The sequence below is a fragment of the Scyliorhinus canicula genome, chromosome 10 (genome assembly GCF_902713615.1).
Source record: "Scyliorhinus canicula chromosome 10, sScyCan1.1, whole genome shotgun sequence".
NCBI lineage: Eukaryota > Metazoa > Chordata > Chondrichthyes > Carcharhiniformes > Scyliorhinidae > Scyliorhinus > Scyliorhinus canicula.
Window position 1 is genome coordinate 35,018,469 of NC_052155.1, and position 21,661 is coordinate 35,040,129.

Consider the following 21,661-nt stretch of genomic DNA (forward strand, 5'->3'; position numbering starts at 1 on the left):
ACTTTAACAAAACATGGCGGGTAATATTCAACTTCTATTGATTGAGGCTCTAATCTAGAGGTCAAGATCACTCTCCCAATAGAAATCCCATTTTATTTTCATCCCACCTCTGCATGCCCAGGTTATACCCAGGTGGCTAAGTTGGAAATGGCCTAGAGTCACCACTTGACCTTGATTCCCAACCTCATGGGGATGTTCACAGATATATATCTACACACAAATGTACAGAGGATCTTGCTTCTTAATTGGTCAAATGAGAATGTGAAAGGGTGGCACGTGGCGCAGTGGTTAGCACTGGGACTACGGCACTGAGGACCCGGGTTCGAATCCTGGCACTGGGTCACTGTCCGTGTGGAGTTTGTTAATTCTCCCGGTGTCTGCGTGGGTTTCACCCCCACAGCCGAAAGATGTGCAGGTGAGGTGGATTGGCCAAACTAAAGTGCCCCTTAATTGGAAAAAGAATAATTGGGTACTCTAAATTCAGAACCAAAATGAGAATGTATCGCAATTGCTGCTGTATTAACCCACAAATAACATCAGAATCTCAGAAATTATTATGGGCACTCAGGAAACATAAACGTTGTGCCAGTTGGATGTCAGTCTTTAAGAATATAAAATCAGTGAGTAGCAATTCCACCCAAAACACTCAATGGTGACTAACGGTTCTCCTGTGGTTACTTGGTTCAAATATTTCTGTTTGAGCAGTTTGTTTGGAGAATTTCATATTGCAGGAAGTGCCCACAGCTACTAGGCAGAACAAGGGTCAGGATTCATAGCCAGAATTTTACACTCTCCACCCCTCAGTGGGTTCCAACAAGGGTCAGGATTCATAGCCAGAATTTTACACTCTCCACCCCTCAGTGGGTTCTAACAAGGGTCAGGATTCATAGCCAGAATTTTACACTCTCCACCCCTCAGTGGGTTCTAACAAGGGTCAGGATTCATAGCCAGAATTTTACACTCTCCACCCCCCGGTGGGTTCTCAGGCGGAGGGAGTGTGAAATTGCAAAGAGGGGATTCCCTCCAGGCTCCTGACCCCCCCCCCCCCCCCCCCCCCCAGCCTGCCCTTGCCCCAATTAAGGTCCTTAAATGAGCACTTAAGGTCCCCTTATCACGCAGCCTCAATGTTTAGGTTGGCGGGTGGATGACATCTCAGAGGGGGAAACGCACATAGTTGAAAATAGCTGGATCTCGGGCAGGACGGGAGTTTGGTGGTGCCACCTTTGTGACTGGGGCCCACCCTCCCCTTGGGCCCAGTGACCTTCAGGCTTTATTCCCTCTATGCCCTGTCCCAGCCTGTCCTCAGAGACCTTGATCACCCCCGCACAATATCCCGAACCATTCCCTACTGTCCCCTGCCAATTATGTGTCCTCTGGTTCCTGGGACTTAGTGTCAGTCAGCTTCCTACAGTATCTCTTCTGGCCACTACAGCGCTGTGCCTGGACAGGAGTGCTGCTGGCAAATTGGATAGGCTGGCAGTTCTCCAAGGCAGGACCTTCTCCGGACTGAGGGTGTTATGCCAATCAATGCTCATTGGAGCATTATATGGCATCGGGGCTGCTGATATGTTCCCCGCCAACTCTTCGGATGGTAGGGCAGAACGGTGGCACAGTGGGTTAGCACTGCTGCCTCACGGCGCCGAGGTCCCAGGTTCTATCCCGGCTCTGGGTCACTGTCCGTGTGGAGTTTGCACGTTCTCCCCGTGTTTGCGTGGGTTTCTCCCCCACAACCCAAAGATGTGCAGAGTAGGTGGATTGGCCACACTAAATTTCCCCTTAATTGGAAAAAATGAATTGGGTACTCGAAATTTATTTTTTAAAAACTTGTTTGGATAGTGAGGACCCACTATCTTGAAAATGCAGGCCCATGTTTACAAGTCTTACTACATAGAGCCTGAATTTATTTCATGTCTTACCTGCTCCCCCTTTTCTCCAGGCTCTCCATTCACACCTGATTTGCCCTTTTAAAAGTAAAGTCAGTACATGAGTTTATCAGGGCCGTGATACAGTGCCATTGCAAAGAAGCAGCAATCATAGGTCAATAAGAATTGGTATATTTGAAGATGATCTCAGAATATAAACCATCATTTCTTATTTACATCTGAGTTTTATCTAGATCATTATCATGGTGCCTAATCAGCGCATTAACTCAGTAGCTGCAGCCCCTGGAAGTTTGGGTTTCAGAGCTGGAACAATGGCTGGAGATACAGTGGAGCATTTGCACATCTGAGAGCATTGTGGTGGTCACACTGCAGCTGAGGGGACTTGAGGAAGGAAGGGAATGGGTGAATACTAGATAGTTGAGGAGGAGCAGGCAGGTAGTTCAGGAGTGCCCTGGAGACCCGCTCCCAAATTAGTATTCAATTTTGGAGGCTGATGAGGGTGCCGATTCCACCAGGGAGTGCACATTGAGCCAAGCTTCTGGCACCTCAAGCAGCCTGTCTGTACAAGAGGGGCGGGAGTATGGGGGGAGAGCAATAGTAATAGAGGATTCTAGAGTCAGGCGAAAGATAGGCGCTACAGTGGTCATCAATGTGACTCCAAGATGATGTGTTGCCTCCCTGGTGCAAGGGTCCGGGATGCCATTGAAGAGCTGCAGTGTATCCTGAAGGGAGAGATTGATAAGGCAGTGCTTTGGTACTAATGGCATAGCTAGAAACAGGGATGAGATCTTGCATCAACAATTCAGGGAGTGAGGTAGTGAAAAAATGAAAATTGCTTATTGTCACAAGTAGGCTTCAAATGACGTTACTGTGGAAAGCCTCCAGTCGCCACATTCCGGCACCTGTTTGGGGAGGCTGGTACGGGAATTGAACCGTGCTGCTGGCCTGCCTTGGTCTGCTTTCAAAGCCAGCAATTTAGCCCTGTGCTAAACAGCCCCTAGGTGTTAGACTAAAATGCAGGACTTCTTTGGATTACTCACAGTACCACGTGCTAGCAAATACAGAAACAGGAGAATAGCGCAGAAGAATGCGTGGCTTAAGAGTTGGTGCAGGAGGGAGGGTTTTAGATTGCTGGATCACTGGGACCATTTCTGAGGAAGGTAGGACCTGCACAAGCGGGACGATCTACATCTGAACCAAAGCTGGACTAATATCCTTGCTGGCGCGTTTACTTGTGCTGTTGGGATTGGGGGAGAGCGGATTTAGTAAAATAAGGCAGGATCTGGCCAAGGTAGATTGGAAAGAGTTACTTGTGTGGAAATCTACAGAAAGCAGTGGGGACCGTTCAAAAAAGAAATGGGGAGGGTACAGGTCCAACATTTTTCCTCTAGGGTAATAGGAAAGAGTAACAAGTCCAGAGAACCATTGATGACCAGAGATATTCAGGATATGATGAGAAGGAAAAGAGAGGCTTTTAGCAAGTACAAAGGGAGCAATTCAATGGAGGCATTAGTGCAGGATGGAGCACAAAAAAGCAATTAGGAGAATATGAGAAAGCTCTGGTTGGTAAAAGTAGGGGGAAACCTGAGATAGTCTATAAGTACAACAGTGGGAATAGAATAACCAGGAAAAGAACCAGTACGGACCAAGGGGGAAACCTGTGGGTGGAACCAGATATCTTTGACAGGGTGCTGAATAAATATTTCACACCTGTCTTCACCCAGGAGAATGAGGAGGTTGATATGGAACTCGGGGAGAGAGACGAGAAGGTTCTGTGGCAAATTGTCATAGGGAGTGACAAAGAATTGGAGGTATTGGCGAGCTTAACAGTCAACAAATTTCCAGTTCCAATTAATTTTGTCCCAGGATACGTGGGAAGTGAAGAGAGAGATTTCAGGAGATATGCCCCAAATGTTGTATTCCTCTCTGGCCATGGGGGGGGGGGGGGGGGGGGGGGGGGCTGCCAGAGGACTGGAGAACAGCTAATGTGGTCCCACTATTTAAGAAAGGTAAACATAAGCCAGGGAACTACAGACCAGTAAGTCTCACATTAGTGGTAGGGAAACTATTGGAGAAAATTCTGAAGGAGAGAATCTATCTCCAATTGGAGAGGCAAGGTTTGATCAGGAATAGTCAGCATGGCTTTGTCAGAGGGAGGTCATGCCTAACAGGTTTGATTGAAGTTTTTGAGCATGTGACCAGATGCATAGTGCAGTTGATATAGTTTACATGGATTTCAGCAAAGTCTTTGACAAGATTCGACATGGGAGACTTATAAAGAAGGCAAATGCACATGGAATACAGGGCAACTTGATGAGGTGGATTCAAAATTGGATGAGTGTAGGAGACAGAGGGTGATGACAATTGGCTGCTTTAGTGACTGGAAGCCAGTGTCCAGTGATGTACCACAGGGATCTGTGCTGGTTCCCGTATTGTTTGTAATTTATATAAACAACATAGATTACAATGTAGGGGGTAGGATCAGTAAGTTTGCAGATGACACAAAGATTGGCCGGGTCGTTAACAGTGAGGTTGAGGGTCTTGGGTTATAGGAAGATACAGATGGGATGGTCAAATGGACAGAAAAGTTGCAGGTGGAATTTAACCCTAAAACGTGTGAGGTGATTTAGTTTGGAAGAAATAATTTGACAAGAAATGACAATGAGCCGCCTGGCACCGAGAAGGTCCGAGGAACAAGGAGACCTTGGAGTGTTTGTCCATATATCTCTGAAGGCAGAAGGGCAGATTAATAGGGTGGTGGAAAAGGGATATGGGGACACTTGCCTTTATCAATCGATACATAGATTACAAAAGCAGGGAAGTCATGTTGGAGTTGTATAGAACTTTAGTGAGACCACAGCTGGAGTACTGTGTGCAATTCGATCACCACATTATAGGAGGATGTGATTGCACTGGAAGGGGTGCAGAGGCGATTCACCACATGTTGCCTGGAATAGAACATTAAGTTATGAAGAGAGGTTGGATAGGCTTGGGTTGTTTTCGCTGGAGCAGAGAAGACTGAGGGGGAACCTGATTGAGGTGTACCAGATCATGAGGCGCACGGACTGGGTGGATGGGGAGCAGCTGTTTCCCTCAGTCGAAGGGTCAGTTACAAGGGGACACAAGTTCAAGGTGAGGAGCTGGAGGTTTGGGGGGATTTGAGGGAAAACCTTTTTTACCCAGAGGGTGGTAACAGTCTGGAATGCACTGCCTGGGAAGGTGCAAGAGGTGAGTTGCCTCACATCCTTTAAAAATTACCTGGATGAGCAATTGGCACATCATAACATTCAAGGCTATGGGCCAAGTGCTGGCAAATGGGATTAAGTAGGCAGGTCAGGTGTCTTTCATGCATTGGTGCAGGTTCAATGGGCCGAAGGGCTTCTTCTGAACTGTATTATCCTGTGATTCGAGGCTTCACCATTCTTTCTACCTCATGGCTAACCAGAAATCTCTCCCACTCTTTGTGCCTGTCAATCTATCACTTTCAGATTTAAAGTTAATAATTTCATTCAGCATAAATTTGCTGCTTGCGGAGGACAGCTCCAAACTTCTAACACCCTTTTTTTCTCAAAGTGTTTCCTAATTTTCATTCCTCAAAGGTCTGTCTCTAATTTTCAGACAATGCCCTCTCGTCTTAAGATTTCCCAAACAATTGAAATAGTTTCTTTCTGTTCTCCTCTTTTAAAATCAAAACGTAATTAAGGCTAGGATCCTGAAGGATAACTGAAAAACCTCCATCAGCTGGCTGCCTCTCTGAATACCAACATATATGAATGCGATACAGAATTATTTTACCTCATTTCCTTTTAGTCCAGGAATACCAGCAGTGCCCTGAAAAAATAAAACAAACACGGGGTTCACAGCATCTGAATAAACCAATAGTAATGACCTGATATGATCATACATTCCTGGGATTAATCAATCAGTACAGATAGGAGCTTGGCCTTGAAACAATGGATAAATCTTTCAGAAGAATACAAGTTATCTGCTTCTGTGATGTTGGCTTTCTTCCGCCCTGTTTTTGGAGCTGATTGACTTTCAAACAACTTGCTCATGTGGGGCTGTTTTGTTTTCCAATTTTCCCATTGGCTTAACCTTGCCCCTGGTCTGACCCACTCAACCAGTTCAGCTGTTTGCACATTCTTCAGATCATTCCCTGACCTCTTTCCGTTGCTCCACTGAGATGATCTGCTATATTATCAAACAGCGGCGAAATTCTCCCCTACCTGGCGGGGCGGGGGTTCCCGGCATAGTGGAGTGGCGCCAACCACTCCGGCGTCGGGCCTCACCAAAGGTGCGGAATTCTCCACACCTTTAGGGGCTAGGCCCGCGCCGGAGTGGCTCCCGCTCCGCCGACTGGCGCCAACGGCCTTTGGCACCACGCCGGCCGGCATCGGGGCTGGCCGAAAGGCCTTCGCCGGTCGGCGTGAGTCCGCGCATGCGCCGGAGCGTCAGCGGCCGCTGACGTCACCACCAGCGCATGCACGGTGGAGAGGGTCTCTTCCGCCTCCGCCATGGTGCCTCCGCCATGGTGGAGGCCGTGGCGGCGGGGGAAGTAAAAGAATGCCCCCCACGGCACAGGCCCGCCCGCCGATGCTGGGCGAGCAGCAACACTTCCATCTTGTAATTTATTTACAAGATGCATTTTGTGGCCATTGCTACTGAAAGTCACTATAGTCCACAAGGATCAGAGACCTTTGAGAGAGAGCTGATTTAACCTGAGGGTCACCACACCTCAGTCGAGTGGCAAGGCTGAGAAGTTGGGAACTTCATGAATAACTTCAGCCAGAACGGGAATTGAACCAGCACTGTTCACGTTGCTCCGCATCATTAACCAGCCATCCAGCCAACTGAACTAACTGACCCCCCACCATCCATAGTATACATACACATATATAGGACTGCATAGACTTTCACATCTTGTTGATGTCTTACCTTTTCTCCTCTTCCTCCAGGAAAACCAAGAGGACCCTGAAGCCCTGGACGACCACAATCACCCTTTGGACCCTATTAATCAAAAAATAGCAACTCAGTTGGAAAAATAATTGAGCTATAGTGACAATTCAGTAAAGAATCACAGAATAATACAGTGCCGAAGAGACCCTTTGGCCCATCGAGTCTGCACCAGCTCATGAAAAACAGCTAAAGTCTCTACCTAATCCCATTTGCCTGCACTTGGCCCATAGCCTTAACTGTTATGACGTGCCATGTGCTCATCCAGGTGCTTTTTATAGGATGTGAGGCAACCCACCTCTACCACCTTCCCAGGCAGTGCATTCCAGACCATCACCACCCTCTGGGTAAAGATTCTTTTCTCAAATGCCCTTAAACATCTGCCCCTCACCTTGAACTTGTGTCCCCTCATAACTGACTCTTCAACTAAGGGGAACAACTGCTCTCTACCCACCCTGTCCATGTCCATCACAATCTTGTACACCTTGATCAGGTCATCCCTCGGTCTTCTCTGCTCCAGTGAAAAAACCCAAGCTTATCCAACCTCTCTTCATAACTTAAACGTTCCATCCCAGGCAATATCCAGGTGAATCAACTCTGCACCCCCTCCAGTACAAGCACATCTTTCCTATAATTTGGCAACCAGAATTGCACACAGTACTCCAGCTGTGGCCTCACCAATGTTCTATACAACTTCCGCACACATGAGTGCGGCCTCAACCGGGACCTGGGATTCATGTCGCATTACATTCACCCCCCACCATCTGGCCTGGGCTTGCGAAATTCTACCAACTGTCCTGGCTTGAGACAATTCACACCTCTTTAACCTAGGGTTACCCCTATCTCTGGATCTGTAAAGACTTGATTACCTGCAAGTGCTCACATTCTAAACATTGTCTGGCATCTTTGAATTTGTGTGTATATATGTTTCTGGAACATACCTCTTCATTCACCTGAGGAAGGAGCAGTGCTCCGAAAGCTAGTGTTTGAAACAAACCTGTTGGACTTTAACCTGGTGTTGCAATACTTCTTACTATGCAACTCCAATATGGCCTCCCTGCTTTTGTAATCTATGCCTCGATTAATAAAGGCAAGTGTACCATCGGCCTTTTTCACCACCCTATTAACCTACTCTTTTGCCTTCATGAGATCTATGGACAAACACTCCCGAGGTCCCTTTGTTCCTCAGAACTTCCCAGTGTCAGGTTATTTATTGAATACTTCCTTGTCACAATACTCCACCTCACACTTTTCAGGGTTAAATTCCATCTTCTACAATTCTGCATATTTGACCATCCCTTTTTTTTCTTCCTGTAGCCCAAGACACTCAACCTCACTATTAACTACCCAGTCTATCTTTGTGTCATCCGCAAACTTACTGATCCTACCCCCAACATTGTCATCTATGTCATTTATATAAATGCCAAACAATAGGGGATACAGCACAGAACCCAATGGTACGCCACTGGACACTGGTTTCCAGTCACTGAAGCAGTCATCTGTCATCACCCTTTGTCTCCTGCAACTAAGCCAATTTTGAATACATCTTATCAAGTTACCCTGTATCCCATGTGCATTTGCCTTCTTTATAAGTCTCCCATTAGGGACCTTGTCAAAGGCTTTGCTGAAATCCATGTAAACTACATCAACTGCACTACCCTCATCGACACACCTGGTCACATGTTCAAAAAATTCAATCAAATTTGTTCGGCATGACCTCCCGCTGACAAAGCCATGCTGACTCTTTCTGAATGAACCTTGCCTCGCCAAGTGATGATGGAATCCCTCCTTCAGAATTTTCTCCGATAGAATTCCTTACCACTGATATGACACTCACTGGTCTGTAGTTCCCTGGCTTCTCTACAATCTTTCTTAAATAGTGGGACCATATTAGCTGTTCTCCAGTCCACTCCTCTCCCCGGTGACGAGAGAGGAATTATAAATTTGGTTCAAAGCCCCGGCAATCTCCTTCCTCACATCCCACAGCAATCTGGGACACAATTCATCCGGACCTGGAGTTTTGTCCACTTTTAAGCATGCCAATACCTCCAGTATATTGTCACTCCCTATGATAATTTGCTCAAGAACCTCACAGTCTCTCCCTATCTTTGCGTTCCATATCTCCCTCCTCATTCTCTTGGGTGAAGAGCTACATTTTCACAGAATGTGGGTTAGAGATAATATCACAGCAATATAACCAAAATCTCTAATCCTTGCAAATGTGATTAACGGCAGGAAATGTGGCATCATGGATTGGGGGGGGGGGGGGGCTGAGTGATCTACCTCTGTCCTACATGCCTCTATGTTCTTTAAATTTTAGTAGCCTTTTGGAGTTGGCATATTTTTCTTTTACCTTTGGATACCTTGGACACAGACTTGATGGGTTAAGTTTTGTGTTGTAACATTCTTCAATACTAACCCTGCACAGATAAAAGGATGAAAATATTCACCGTGTCCTCATAGATTATTATGTGAGTCCCATTAGTTAGTGAGGCTCTTCAACACAACAGCCAGAGTGACCAACAATGAAATCAGCCAGGCAGCCAATCTCAGTCATGTTTCTCTGTCTGCTTGGGGTCAATTCCTATCTCCTAAAGAATCCTCAGAGGATGCAAAGGGCCGAAGTGTAATGATTCACCACCAATTTTCCTTTGTTCCTTCTGTGAAGGGGAACAATTACAATATTACATTTGTAGCCTGGAGAATTTAGTTGAGTTACCCTTGAGACGAAGGTGGGCATTTCCAGTTGTTTCCTCTTTAAAGTTGTGCCTCAGGTGATAAAATAAATGACAAAACACCCTAAAGAATTGGTCCAGATGAGCTACACATGCTACAAAGATCCTATGACTCATCCTGGGTCCTAGCAAGTGGCGGGCGCACTAAAATTTACCTGAATGCTGGGATGGGAGGAGGAGGCTGCAATTAATCTAGAAATCCCATGCTTGGTATCCATCCAGTGACTCCTGCTGGAACTAAATTTGTCCGTGGGCATTCGTGGGATGACAAATTCAGCTTTGGCTGTGAAATTCCACTCAAGTCAGTGGTAGCATTCTCATCTCAGTGTTGCAGGTTATGAATTCGAGTCACATTCCAGATACATTGCGTGACAATCCAGGACAGTACTGAAGGACTGCTGCACTGATGGAAGTGCCGAGATTCTGCCTGCCCTCTCTTTGGACGTAATAAATCCCATGGCAGTCTTTAAACAAAAGCATGGGAGTTTTCCCTGGTGTTCTGGCAAATATTTAACCCATGGACAACATCATTAATTCAGATGATCACGTCCAAGTTCCCCTCCAAGCCACGCACCAACCTGACTTGGAAATAAATCGATTTTCATTCCTTTTCTCTGGGTCAAACCATAGGACTCCACTTTTAACCTCACTGTAAGTGTACCTAAAACACATGCCATAATTCATGAAGACAACTCACCACCGCCTTCTCAGGCAATTGGGATTAGCAACAAATGCCATCCTTGCCTGTGCTGCCGGCATCCCTTCAACATTAATAATAACATATCTTATTTAAGCTTGGGGGATTTTGTTACAAGCAAATTGCTGCCAAGTTTCTCATATTACAACAACGGCTACATTTCAAAAGTGTTTTGATAGCTTCTAGCATTTGGAAGAATATGAAAGGTGCTTGATGCACATTTAAAAATGGTAAGAAGTCTTACAACACCAGAAACATATATATAGACAAAGTCAATGATGCAAGTTGATACTTTGAATGTGAGTATTTGCATGTAATTAAGTCTTTACTGGTCAAGACGGTGTGACTGAAGAAAGGGATAATCACAGGTTGAAGAGGGATGAATTGTCTCAAGCCAGGACAGTTGGTAGGATTTTGCAAGCTCAGGCCAAGTGGTAAGGGGTGAAAGTAATGAGACATGAATCCAAGGTCCCGATTGAGGCCGTATTCAAGCATGCGGAATTTGGCTATCAGTTTCGGGTTGGCAATTCTGCGTTGTCGCGCGTCCTGAAGGCCGCCTTGGAGAATGCTTACCCGGAGATTAGAGGTTGAATGCCCTAGACTGCTGAAGTGTTCCTGACTGGAAGGGATCATTCCTGCCTGGTGATTGTCGTGCAATGTCCATTCATCCGTTGTTGCAACGTCTGCATGGTGTCGCCAATGTACCACGCCTCGGGGCATCCTGGCCGGAATTCTCCGAGCCTCCACGCCGTAATCGCGCCCAGCATCGGGACAGAGAATGGGCGCTGGACCCACGACGACTTTGCGCGATTCTCCGGCGACCGGAGAATAGCGGGCAGCTGCACAAGCGCGGTAAACACGACGCTGGTCAGGGGCCATTGAGAGGTCCCCATGGCAATTTTCCGTGGATGACTAGCCAAGTTCTCGCCGGCGTGGTTCATGCATGGTTCCACCTGGCGGGAGCTTGGAGTGCCAGCTGCGGTAGCTGTCCTGGTTGGTGGGGTGGGATCCATCACCGGGCGCCCTGCGCATGCTCGGACCCGCGGTCGGAAGTACAGGGCCCTGTATCGGCAGCCGGAAGTGCCGATCATCTGAATTAATGAGAGCTTTTTTTAGAAAAAAGTCCGGAGGGAGTGATTTGCACATGTTTTCTCGCGGGCGTGGGGCTATAGCCCCATGAGAATCCCAACCCCTTTCCTGCAGCGTATGAGGTAAACAACATTGGCCGAGTCGCACGAGTATGTACCGTGTACCTGGTGTGTAGTGTTCTCACATGCAAAGGTGGTACCCATGTCGATGATCTGGCATGTCTTGCAGATATTGCTATGGCAGGGTTGTGTGGTGTCGTGGTCGCTGTTCTGAAGGTTGGGTCATTTGCTGCAAACAATGGTCTGTTTGAGGTTGTGCGATTGTTTGAAGGCAAGTCGTGGGGGCGTGGGGATGGCCTTGGCAAGGTGTTCGTCTTCATCAATGACATGTTGAAGGCTGCGAAGAAGATGTTGTAGTTTCGCCGCTCCAGGGATGTACTGGACGACGAAGGGTACTCTGTCATTTGTGTCCTGTGTTTGTCTTCCGAGGAGGTCGGTGCGGTTTTTTGCTGTGGCGCTTTGGAACTGTCGATCGATGAGCCGAACGGCAAATCCCAATCTTACGAGGGCGTCTTTCAGCATCTGTCAATGTCTGTAACGTTCCTCCTCGTCTGAGCAGACCCTGTGTACACGGAGAGCTTGTCCATCGGGGATGGCTTCTTTAGTGCGTTTGTAGTGGAAGCTGGAGAAATGGAGCATCGTAAAGTTATCCGTGGGCTTGCGCTAAAGTGAAGTGCTGAGGTGACCTTTCTTGATGGAGATGCGGGTGTCCAAGAATGCAACTGATTCTGGAGAGTAGTCCATGGTGAGTCTGATGGTGGGCTGGAACTTATTGATGTCATTGTGCAGTAATTTCTGTGATTCTTCACCGTGGGTCCAAACCTTTGAAGTCGGGGAACACTTCAGCAGTCAAGGGCATCTGATCTTTGGGTAAGCATTCCCAAGGCGGCCTTCAGGACAGGTGACAATGCAAAATCGATGAGCCGAAACTGATAGCCAAGTTCCGCACACATGGGTACTGCCTGAACTGGGATGTTGGATTCATGTCGCATTACCTTCACCCCCCACCATCTGGCCTGAGCTTGCAAAATCCTACCAACTGTCCTGGCTGCAGACAATTCACACCTCTTTAAACTGTGATTATCCCTTTCTCCAGTCGCTCCATCTAGATTAGTAAAGACTTAATTACCTGCAAAAACTCGCATTCAAAGTATCGTCTTGCATCATTGACTTTGTCTATATATCTGGTTCTGGAACTCAGCTCTTCATTCACCTGTGGAAGGAGCCAATCTCTGAAAGCTAGTCATTCGAAACCAACCTGTTGGACTTTAACCTGGTGTTGTACATCTTCTTAATGTGTTCACCCCAGTCCAACACCAACTTCTCCACATCATGGCTATTTGAAAATGTCCACCTTACCTTCCATCACTTTGGACAGGAAATCCAAGAAGTGACAAAGACACCAGGGGAATATGAACTGGAGAAATGAGTCACAAGCAATTTTCCACCAGTCCCTTGGTGTGGCTCTTGCCAAGACCCAGATTTTCACCATGTTGAGGCAAAAATGGCAGACGAGCTGGAAATCAAACGCTTCCCCGAACATGGCACTTCCTATTTTTTGGGTTGGAACTGGAGTGCGGCCAGTGTTTGCGCATGTACGGTTGATAGAAATAAGATTTTCAAAGGCCAAGTGTGTGAAACCCAGAGTGTGCAACTTGGAGTGGGTAAGAGGAGGTCTGAACTTGATGGACTCATATGGATAGCCAGAATACCTTTGGAAAGGTAAGGTACTGGTTTAGATTTGGTCCCCGGGCAATTTGCAATTGATAACACATCCTTTGGGACAGGTAAGGCAACCTTTGGGATTGGTAAAAGTAAACATGATTCTGTTTAAAAAGTGCATAAACTAATTGGAACTGACAAATCTGTCAATAACTTTCAAAGCTGTCAAAGAACTAGTGAAGGGCATAGGTTGGCATGAAGGTGGCACATGGATTATTATGGGCATGGGAATGTGGAGGGCACAGAGGGTATGAGGGGCCATGGGGTTGGGTAGAGAGGTATGTCTTTACATGGTGGTATGAGGGGCATGGGAATGGGAAGAGGGGCATTGGTTGGTATATGGATGTGAGGGCCTGCAGGAGTGAATGGGAGACATTAGATGGCATAAATTGGCATGAATGAAACATGGGGAGTGTATGGGAGAAGGGAAGGGTGAAGGATGGTGGGTTTTTTTGGGTTTCAATATTGTAAATATTGAATTCTGCCCAGCTGGCCACCGGACTGTGTAGACTCTGCTCATTCTGGGGCAGCAGGTCCGACCTCTAATACAGCTACACCCTTGGAATGAAAATCAGAAGTATGAACAACCATTTTTAAAGGTCAGATCTACAGTGCATTGAATTCTCTCACCTCTGTGCACTGAACCACAGAGGAAATGTCTGGGCCGGGAGTCTCCAATTCCACGGCTAAGTTCTGACGCCGGCATGAAAAGTGTTGGCAACCACTCCGGCATCAATGGTCCTTGTTTATCAGGTATGCACCCCTTACCAGGGGTCTACATTGGCGCCAGAGTGGTCTCTGCAGCTCCAGCATGGTCGCCGCGAGTTCAAGCATGCGCGTGGGTTCCCGTCTCCGCGCCGGCCCCCGGGCAATATGGCGGAGCCCTACAGGGGCCTGGCGTGGAGGAACATAGGCTCCCACGGAACCAGCCCGTCCGCCGATCGCGGGCCAGGCCACCGTGGAGGCCCCCACCGGTGTCGGATTCCCCCGCTCCCCTCCAGGACGGCCCCCACAGACAGAAATTCCAGGTCCTACCGCGTGGGTCCATAGGTAACCCACGCAGGCGGGACTCGTCCGACCTCGGCGGGCACTCGGCTCGTTGAGGTCCGCAGAATCGCCACGGGGAGGCTTTCAATGGCCCCCGACCGGCACGGTGACGATCCCGCGGGCTCCCAGAAATCATAGAACATAGAACATAGAACAGTACAGCACAGAACAGGCCCTTCGGCCCTCGATGTTGTGCCGAGCAATGATCACCCTACTTAAACCCACGTAGCCCGTATACCCGTAACCCAACAATCCCCCCATTAACCTTACACTACGGGCAATTTAGCATGGCCAATCCACCTAACCCGCACATTTTTGGACTGTGGGAGGAAACCGGAGCACCCGGAGGAAACCCACGCACACACGGGGAGGACGTGCAGACTCCACACAGACAGTGACCCAGCCGGGAATCGAACCTGGGACCCTGGAGCTGTGAAGCATTGATGCTAACCACCATGCTACCGTGAGGCCCCAGCAGAATCAGCACCAGAGAATCGGCGGGCCGGCATCAGGGTGGAGTGCAGTGATTCTCGTGCCCCCCCCCCCCCCTCCCGGCGATTCTCCCGACCTCGCGCAGGGTCGACCCTGAACGTTATTGTTCATGGCAATGTATGTGATACATTTTTCAACTAAATTTAATATATGTGCTGGTTTTACTTACAGAAGGTCCTGGCAAACCAGGGGATCCACTAGGTCCTTGCTCTCCAGAATCGCCCTGTAAAAATGTTTCATATTAATGTTTAGCGTGGTGAAAATTTGTGCCTTATATTGCAAGATTTCCTAAGTGCACATAGCTGGATAAGACTTGTTTTGGATAGAGCAATGGTTGAATCTGGCAGATTGATACAGAAGGGATATTAAGCCTTATTTTAGTATCCTCTATGTTTTTGGGTGCAGACAATACTTTAACCTGATGGAGTGGTTAGTCCTTCGATGGGTCTTGAAACCTCCTATTCAAAACACCTGAGAGTAAAGTATTAATTTTGCGATGGAATATTCCTCCCTTGCCTGGATAAGTGCAGCTCCAACAACACTTGGAAGCTCAATACCATCCAGGACAAAACAGCTCACTTGATTTCTACCCTTTCCACAAACCTTCCGCCTTCGACAAACAGTGTCAGCCATGTGTACCCTTCTAGAAGATACACTGCAGGAACTCACCAAGGTTCCTTCAGCAGCACCTTCCAAACCCATGACCAAGACCATCTAGAAGGACAAGAGCAGCAGAGGCCTGTGAACACAACCATTTGGAGATTCCTATCCTGACTTGAAATATATTGCCTTTCCTTTACTGTCGCTGGGTAAAAATCCTGGAATTCCCTCTGCAATATCCTGTAAGGTGTGATGATTGCCAAGCAGAGTACCTCTATAACTATTTATTCACAAAATACCTATGCATAGAGAATGATAATCATGTGACCAATGACTTACATTCCAGTTTTTGAGCCGACGCACAGCCCCAAGATTCGTGCTCTTTTGCCCTATTGGCCAATAGACCCTCTGCCCTTAAAGGGGCTCGCTACTACACTTCCCTAATAGCAATAAGGTGTACCTATAAATCAGCGACTGCAGAGTTTCAAGAAGGCAGTTTCTCAAGGGAACTGGGGATTGGCAATTAATGCTGGCCTAGCCAGTGACACCCACATCCCGACAATTAATTTTAAAAAAAGACAGATATAGTGCCTTTAGATCATATCTGAAACCTTCTCACCCACCTGTTATACTGAGATGGTGATATGCTATTCTTTCCTTCATGTTGCATGAACGAGCTAGCGCTAATAATCATGTTTGGCCACCCTTCACGATGCCACTGACCATCTCTTAGCCCTGGCATCTGTTATCTCCAACAGAGAGTACATGTTGAGTCTTGTTGAGTTAAATGTTAGCAGGCCAATGACTAAATTTAGGGCTCCCTTTCCTGTTAATTTTTCAGGATACCTTAATCCTTTGCCCTTTCATCCTTCTGAAATGCTGATGATGTGTTCAGCAACCGTAAGACTTTCCAGGAGCTTGCTAAAATTTCAACTCCTCAAAACGATACAACTCTTTTAAATGTCTCTGTCCCTTTAATATTCACTGACAAGTAATTTGCCCCTCCACAACTGGTATTCTTCCTAAATTACACTCAACCTGCTCTTCGTACTCTGACAAATTATTGACATTCATTTAAATTGGAGAACTGAGTGGTATTTGCAGTTTCTCATTCCAGTCAGCTCAAGCTGTCCTTAAATGTTTCAGACCTAACACTGACAGAAGGACAAAAAGTGGCCTGAGGCTGAGCAATACAGTCGAGCTGCCTGCAGTATCAATAAAATATCACAGCATACCAACTGAAACAGTGTACACCATTCGTCACTGGCAAATATGTTTCAATTATATCCAATTATCATAGAATTGTAGAAAGGTAAGGGGAATTGGAGATAATATTGGTACATCATGTCTGCGCTACTTAACTCGCCTGCCCATTTCCATGCTAATATGTTACGTGTCTACCTAACACCTCTTAACATTAATAATGTCAGCCTTGGCTCTGAGTCAGAAGACTGTGAGCTCAAATTGAGTAAAGTACACAGCCTTGGCTATTACTTTGCTCTAGTATTCACTGAATGCTGCATTGTCAATTGTACATTATGACAGTGAGGGGGCTGGGAGGGCCCCTGAAGGTCACAGAGTGCTCACTCATGATGGCTCTCTACCTGAACCAGCAGAGTCCAAATATTTTACTGGACGGTCACCTCGCATGGTGGAGGGTTCCTCCCCACTGTTGATAAATTACTAGCAGGAGAGGGGAAAAAAATCCCAAAGTGCTGCACAATTATATGAGGCAGTGATGCTAGACCTTCGGAGAGGAGTGTATGCAGGAGTTAGCTAGTGAAGGTGAGAAGACCAAATAGTGTAAGTGATTGCAGATCATTGTTTAAACCAGTAGTGAGATTAGCTGTAGATGAGTGTAGTTTAGATGTTATTAATCAACTGAATCCAAGTTAGTGTAAATACATTTATAGTTTTGTTTTAGGTTAAAGCTATTTTGTGGTCTTTGTTAACACTACGCCAACACAATAAGCAACACAAAGAACACCACAAAGCCTTTATTTAAAGCAAGACTAAATATTTCACCCGGACTTTCCCCCATCTGCTGTCTGAAAGAGAGAACTCATGCGTCATACTACAGGGGGCATTCCTGCTCCAGCATATTCAGTGCTGTCTGACCTGAACTATTGATTCGCTGATACTTTCTCTTCCTTATTAAAGGGACACTTGAAACCAAATGTAGTTCCTCAGCCACTATCTTGTACGAAATCAGCCAACACTGGGATTCAGTCCATGTAACTCAGTGCCAAGTGGGAAAGTTACTTAACAATTGAGTATTAGAGGTCACGACTTTTCTATTTGTTTCAGTGGAACACTAATAATTCAGGTACTCAAGCATTATCTTATTGTATTGGGAGATTTATGACTGTCTTCCCATCTTATGTTGTACAATTTGAACAAACACAGAAGCTGTTAGAGGCAATGCCAGTGTTATCGTACTTACAGAAGGGCCTTGCAGTCCTTGGGGCCCCCTTTGTCCTGGGGTTCCCGGGTTACCCTGAGGAATAGAAGCACCATAATTAACAAGTCTATGGAATATCAAAAAGATACTTTACAACCCTATCAGTTAGATTATGGGAAGAAACTGAAATTAAAAATGACTGTCAGAATAATGTGTTTTTTTTCTATTAAGTTCAGCTTATTCATTATTTTATGCAGTATATCGAAGTCTAAAATAGTTTTTTGATGGTAGCTAATTTGAGGAAATAAGTCAGTTAATAAGCAAGGTATATATTCTCTCGCAGATGATCTTTCAAGCAGCTGGGCCATATCGAACAGAAGGGTTTTAGCTTTTTAGCTTCGACCATCATTGGAAACTGAGTTAGCTGAAGTCAGTTAGGATTGTGGAAAAAGTGCTTCAGTACGCTTTAACTGCTCAGAGATAGCGGGCGGGATTCTCCCATTCGGCGGCAGAGTGTCCACGGCGTCAGAAACGCCGTCGCGTTTCACGACGGCGTGAACAGGCGCTGGGAGTACCGATTCTCGCCCCTATAGGGGGCCAGCATGGCGCTGGAGCGGTTCATGCCGCTCCAGCCTCCCATCCCGGCGCGAACTGTGCGCTGCACCAACCCGTGCATGCGCAGTGGCACAGGTGTCAACGGGGACACTTGCAGTGGTGCCGGCGCCAGCCCGTGCGTGCGCGGTGGCCTTCCTCAACGTGCCGGCCCCGACGCAACATTACACGGGAGTTCAGGGGCCGGAGCGTAGGAAAATAAGCCCGGGGAGCGAGAGGCCGGCCCACCGATTGGTGGGCCCCGATCACGGGCCAGGCCCCATTGGAGGACACCACCCGGGGTCGGAGCCCCTCCCCCCCCCCCCCGCCCCACAGGCCAACCCCCAACCCTGCGCGCAGAGTTCCCGCCGGCAGCGACCAGGTGTGCCTTTTTAGAATGGCCACTCAGCCCACACGTGCCGGAAAATTGGCAGCCCAGCGCATAGAGCGGCCTACGACCGGCGCCATGCAAAACACGCCTGAGAATCGCGTGCCGGCGTCAGGGTGGCGTGGCGCAGTTGCACGGATTCTCTGGCCCGGCGCAGGGCTGGAAGAATCCCGCGCAGGGTCAAGTTAGGATTTCCACTATTAGCACCTCCTACTGGAATTGTCTACATGTTTGCTGCTGGAATTATACGCAACCACATAATGAATAGGGACCTGCAGGAGCTCCCTATAAATTAAAAGCTTAAAGCTGAATTAGACAGGGCATCATGCCTCGCCCCTACCACTGCCCCCCCCCCCCCCCCCCCCAACCCCCTCACCACTCCTGGCTAGAAAGTCGAGAGCAGGACCCACCCAGGGAAGAGTAGCAGCCCTGCAACCATTTACTGACAAACTGGCTGTTAATTGACTGAGGACATAGGATCGTACATCACAGAAAAGGCCCTTTGGCCCATCATGTCTGCACCTACAATAACTATCCCTAATCTCACGCTAATCCGATTTATCAGCACTTGGCCCATATTGTTGAACGTGATGGTGTTTCAAGCGCTTATCCAAATGATTTTTAAAGGTTGTGAGGTTTCCAGCTTCCACTATCTTCCCAGGCCGTACATTCCAGATTCTCACCACAATCCGAGTGATTTTTTTCCCCCGCAAATTCCCTCTTGCTCCTCACCCTAAAACCATGCCCCCTTGTGATTGACCCCTCAACCCAGGGGAACAACTGCCTCCTATTTACTCTGTCCGAACCATTCATAATCTTATACACCTCAATCATACCCCCCCCCCTCAGCCTTCTCGGCTCTATAGGAAACAATCCCAGCCTATCCAGCCTCTCCAAATAGATCAGATGCTCCATCCCAGGCAACATCCTGGTGAATCTCCTCTGTACCCTCGCCAAAGCAATCACCTCCTTGTTCTTTTAATCTATGCCATGACAGATAAAGGCAAGTGTCCCATATGCCTTCTTAACTACCCTATTCACCTGCTCTGCCACCTTCTGTAATCTGTGAATAAGTACCCCAAATTCCATCTGTTTCTCTGGACTTCCTAGTGTTCTGCCATTTATTACATAATCCTTTTCCTGTTTCTTCTTCCAAAGTGCATCAACTCACACATATCAGGGAGGGAATTTGTGGGGGAAAAAATCACTCGGATTGTGGTGAGAATCTGGAATGTACGGCCTGGGAAGATAGTGGAAGCTGGAAACCTCACAACCTTTAAAAATCATTGGATAAGCGCTTGAAACACCATCACGTTCAACAATATGGGCCAAGTGCTGATAAATCAGATTAGCGTGAGATTAGGGGTAGTTATTGTTGGTGCAGACATGATGGGCCAAAGGGCCTTTTCTGTCATGTACGATCCTATGTCTTCAGTCAATTAACAGCCAGTTTGTCAGTAAATGGTTGCAGGGCGGCTACTCTTCCCTGGGTGGATCCTGCTCTCGACTTTCTAGCCACTGCTCTACCCATCTGACCAATCTTCCTCTAATCTATGATCCTTGTCTTCACTGTTAACCACCCTCCCAACCTTAGTGTTGTTTGCAAACTTACCATTCTCCCCACTTTCTCATTTATATCATTTATATACAAAAAACAAAGAATAAGGGACCCAGTACTGATCCCTGTGGTATGTCAGGTTTCCTTGATTTCCATGTTGGATGCGTTTGTTTATTGTCACTTGTACCGGGGTACAGTGAAAAGAATTGTTCTGCGGCAGCTCAGACAGATCATTCCGTACATGAAAAGAAAAGACTTAATAGGGCAATCATAAAATACGTAATTCAAATATATTGACACAGGCATCGGATGAAGCAGACAGGAGTGTAGTACTAGTCAGAGGAGAAAATGTGGGAAGAGATCAGATCAGCCCATAAGAAGTTCATTTAGGAGTCTGGTAACAGTGGGGAAGAAGTTGTTTTTGAATTTGTTCATGCGTGTTGTCAGACGTTTGTATCCCTTGTCCAATGGAAGAAGTTGAAGAGTGAGTAGGCCGGGTGGGAGGGGTTTTTGATTATACTTCTCACTTTCCCAAGGCAGCGGGAGGTGTAGACAGAGTCAATCGATGGGAGGCGTGTTTGTGTGATGGACTGGGCGGTGTTCATGACTCTCTGTAGTTTCTTTCGGTCTTGGGCCGAGCAGTTGCCATACCAGGCTGTGATGCAGCCAGATAGGATGCTTTCTATGGTGCATCTGTAAAAGTTGGTATGAGTCAATGTGGGCTTGCCAAATTTCCTTAATTTCCTGTGCTTCAAACTGCTCAATCAGTCTCCCATGCAGGACCTTGTCAAAGGCTTTGCTGAAATCCATATAAACTACATCAACTCTACTTTCTTCAGCCACACAATCGGCCACTTTATCAAAAAAATCGATCAAATTTATTAGGTGTGACCTCCCTCTGACAAAGCCATGCTGACTATCCCTAAGCAACCTGTGCCTTTCCAAGTGGAGATTGTGATCTCCTTCAGTGTTTTCTCCAACAGTTTCCCTACCACTGATGTGAGACTCAGTGGTCTGTAATTCACCGGTTTATTTCTCCCACCCTTCATGAAAAGTGGAACAACATTGTTCTCCAGTCCTCTTTCACTTCCCTTGTGGGCAGAAAGGAATTAAAAACCTGTGTCAGAGCCCCTGCAATTTCCTGCCTCACCTCCCACAGCAGCCTGGGATGAAATTCATCCCGGCCTGGGGACTTGACTATCTTTAAGCCCGTCAAAGTTTCCAATACCTCCTCACTTCCTGTGGCAATCTGCTCAAGATCCTCACAGTCCCATTTTCTGAATTCTGTACCTACATCATCCTCTTCCTGAGAAGTATTCATTTAATAATCTAGCAATGTGGCTTCAAACACAGATTGCCCTCTTGGTCTCGAATGGCCCGTACTCTTTCCCTGGTTAACTTTTTCCCTTAATGTATTTGTAGAGTTTACGGGTTGCAAAATCCTGT

At 47.1% G+C, this 21,661-nt stretch overlaps 1 protein-coding gene across 1 annotated transcript in view; it reads right to left on the bottom strand.

The window, feature by feature from the left end:
• The window catches only part of LOC119972300 (collagen alpha-1(IX) chain), a 156,836-nt gene that overhangs the window by 16,275 nt on the left and 118,900 nt on the right, over positions 1 to 21,661 (bottom strand). Inside the window, exons 27-31 of the mRNA XM_038808789.1 lie at positions 17,721 to 17,774; positions 14,847 to 14,900; positions 6,819 to 6,890; positions 5,679 to 5,714; positions 1,917 to 1,961 (exon numbers count right to left, since the gene is read on the bottom strand). Of these exons, the coding sequence (XP_038664717.1) occupies positions 1,917 to 1,961; positions 5,679 to 5,714; positions 6,819 to 6,890; positions 14,847 to 14,900; positions 17,721 to 17,774 (261 nt within the window). The remainder of the gene's footprint in view (positions 1 to 1,916; positions 1,962 to 5,678; positions 5,715 to 6,818; positions 6,891 to 14,846; positions 14,901 to 17,720; positions 17,775 to 21,661) is intronic.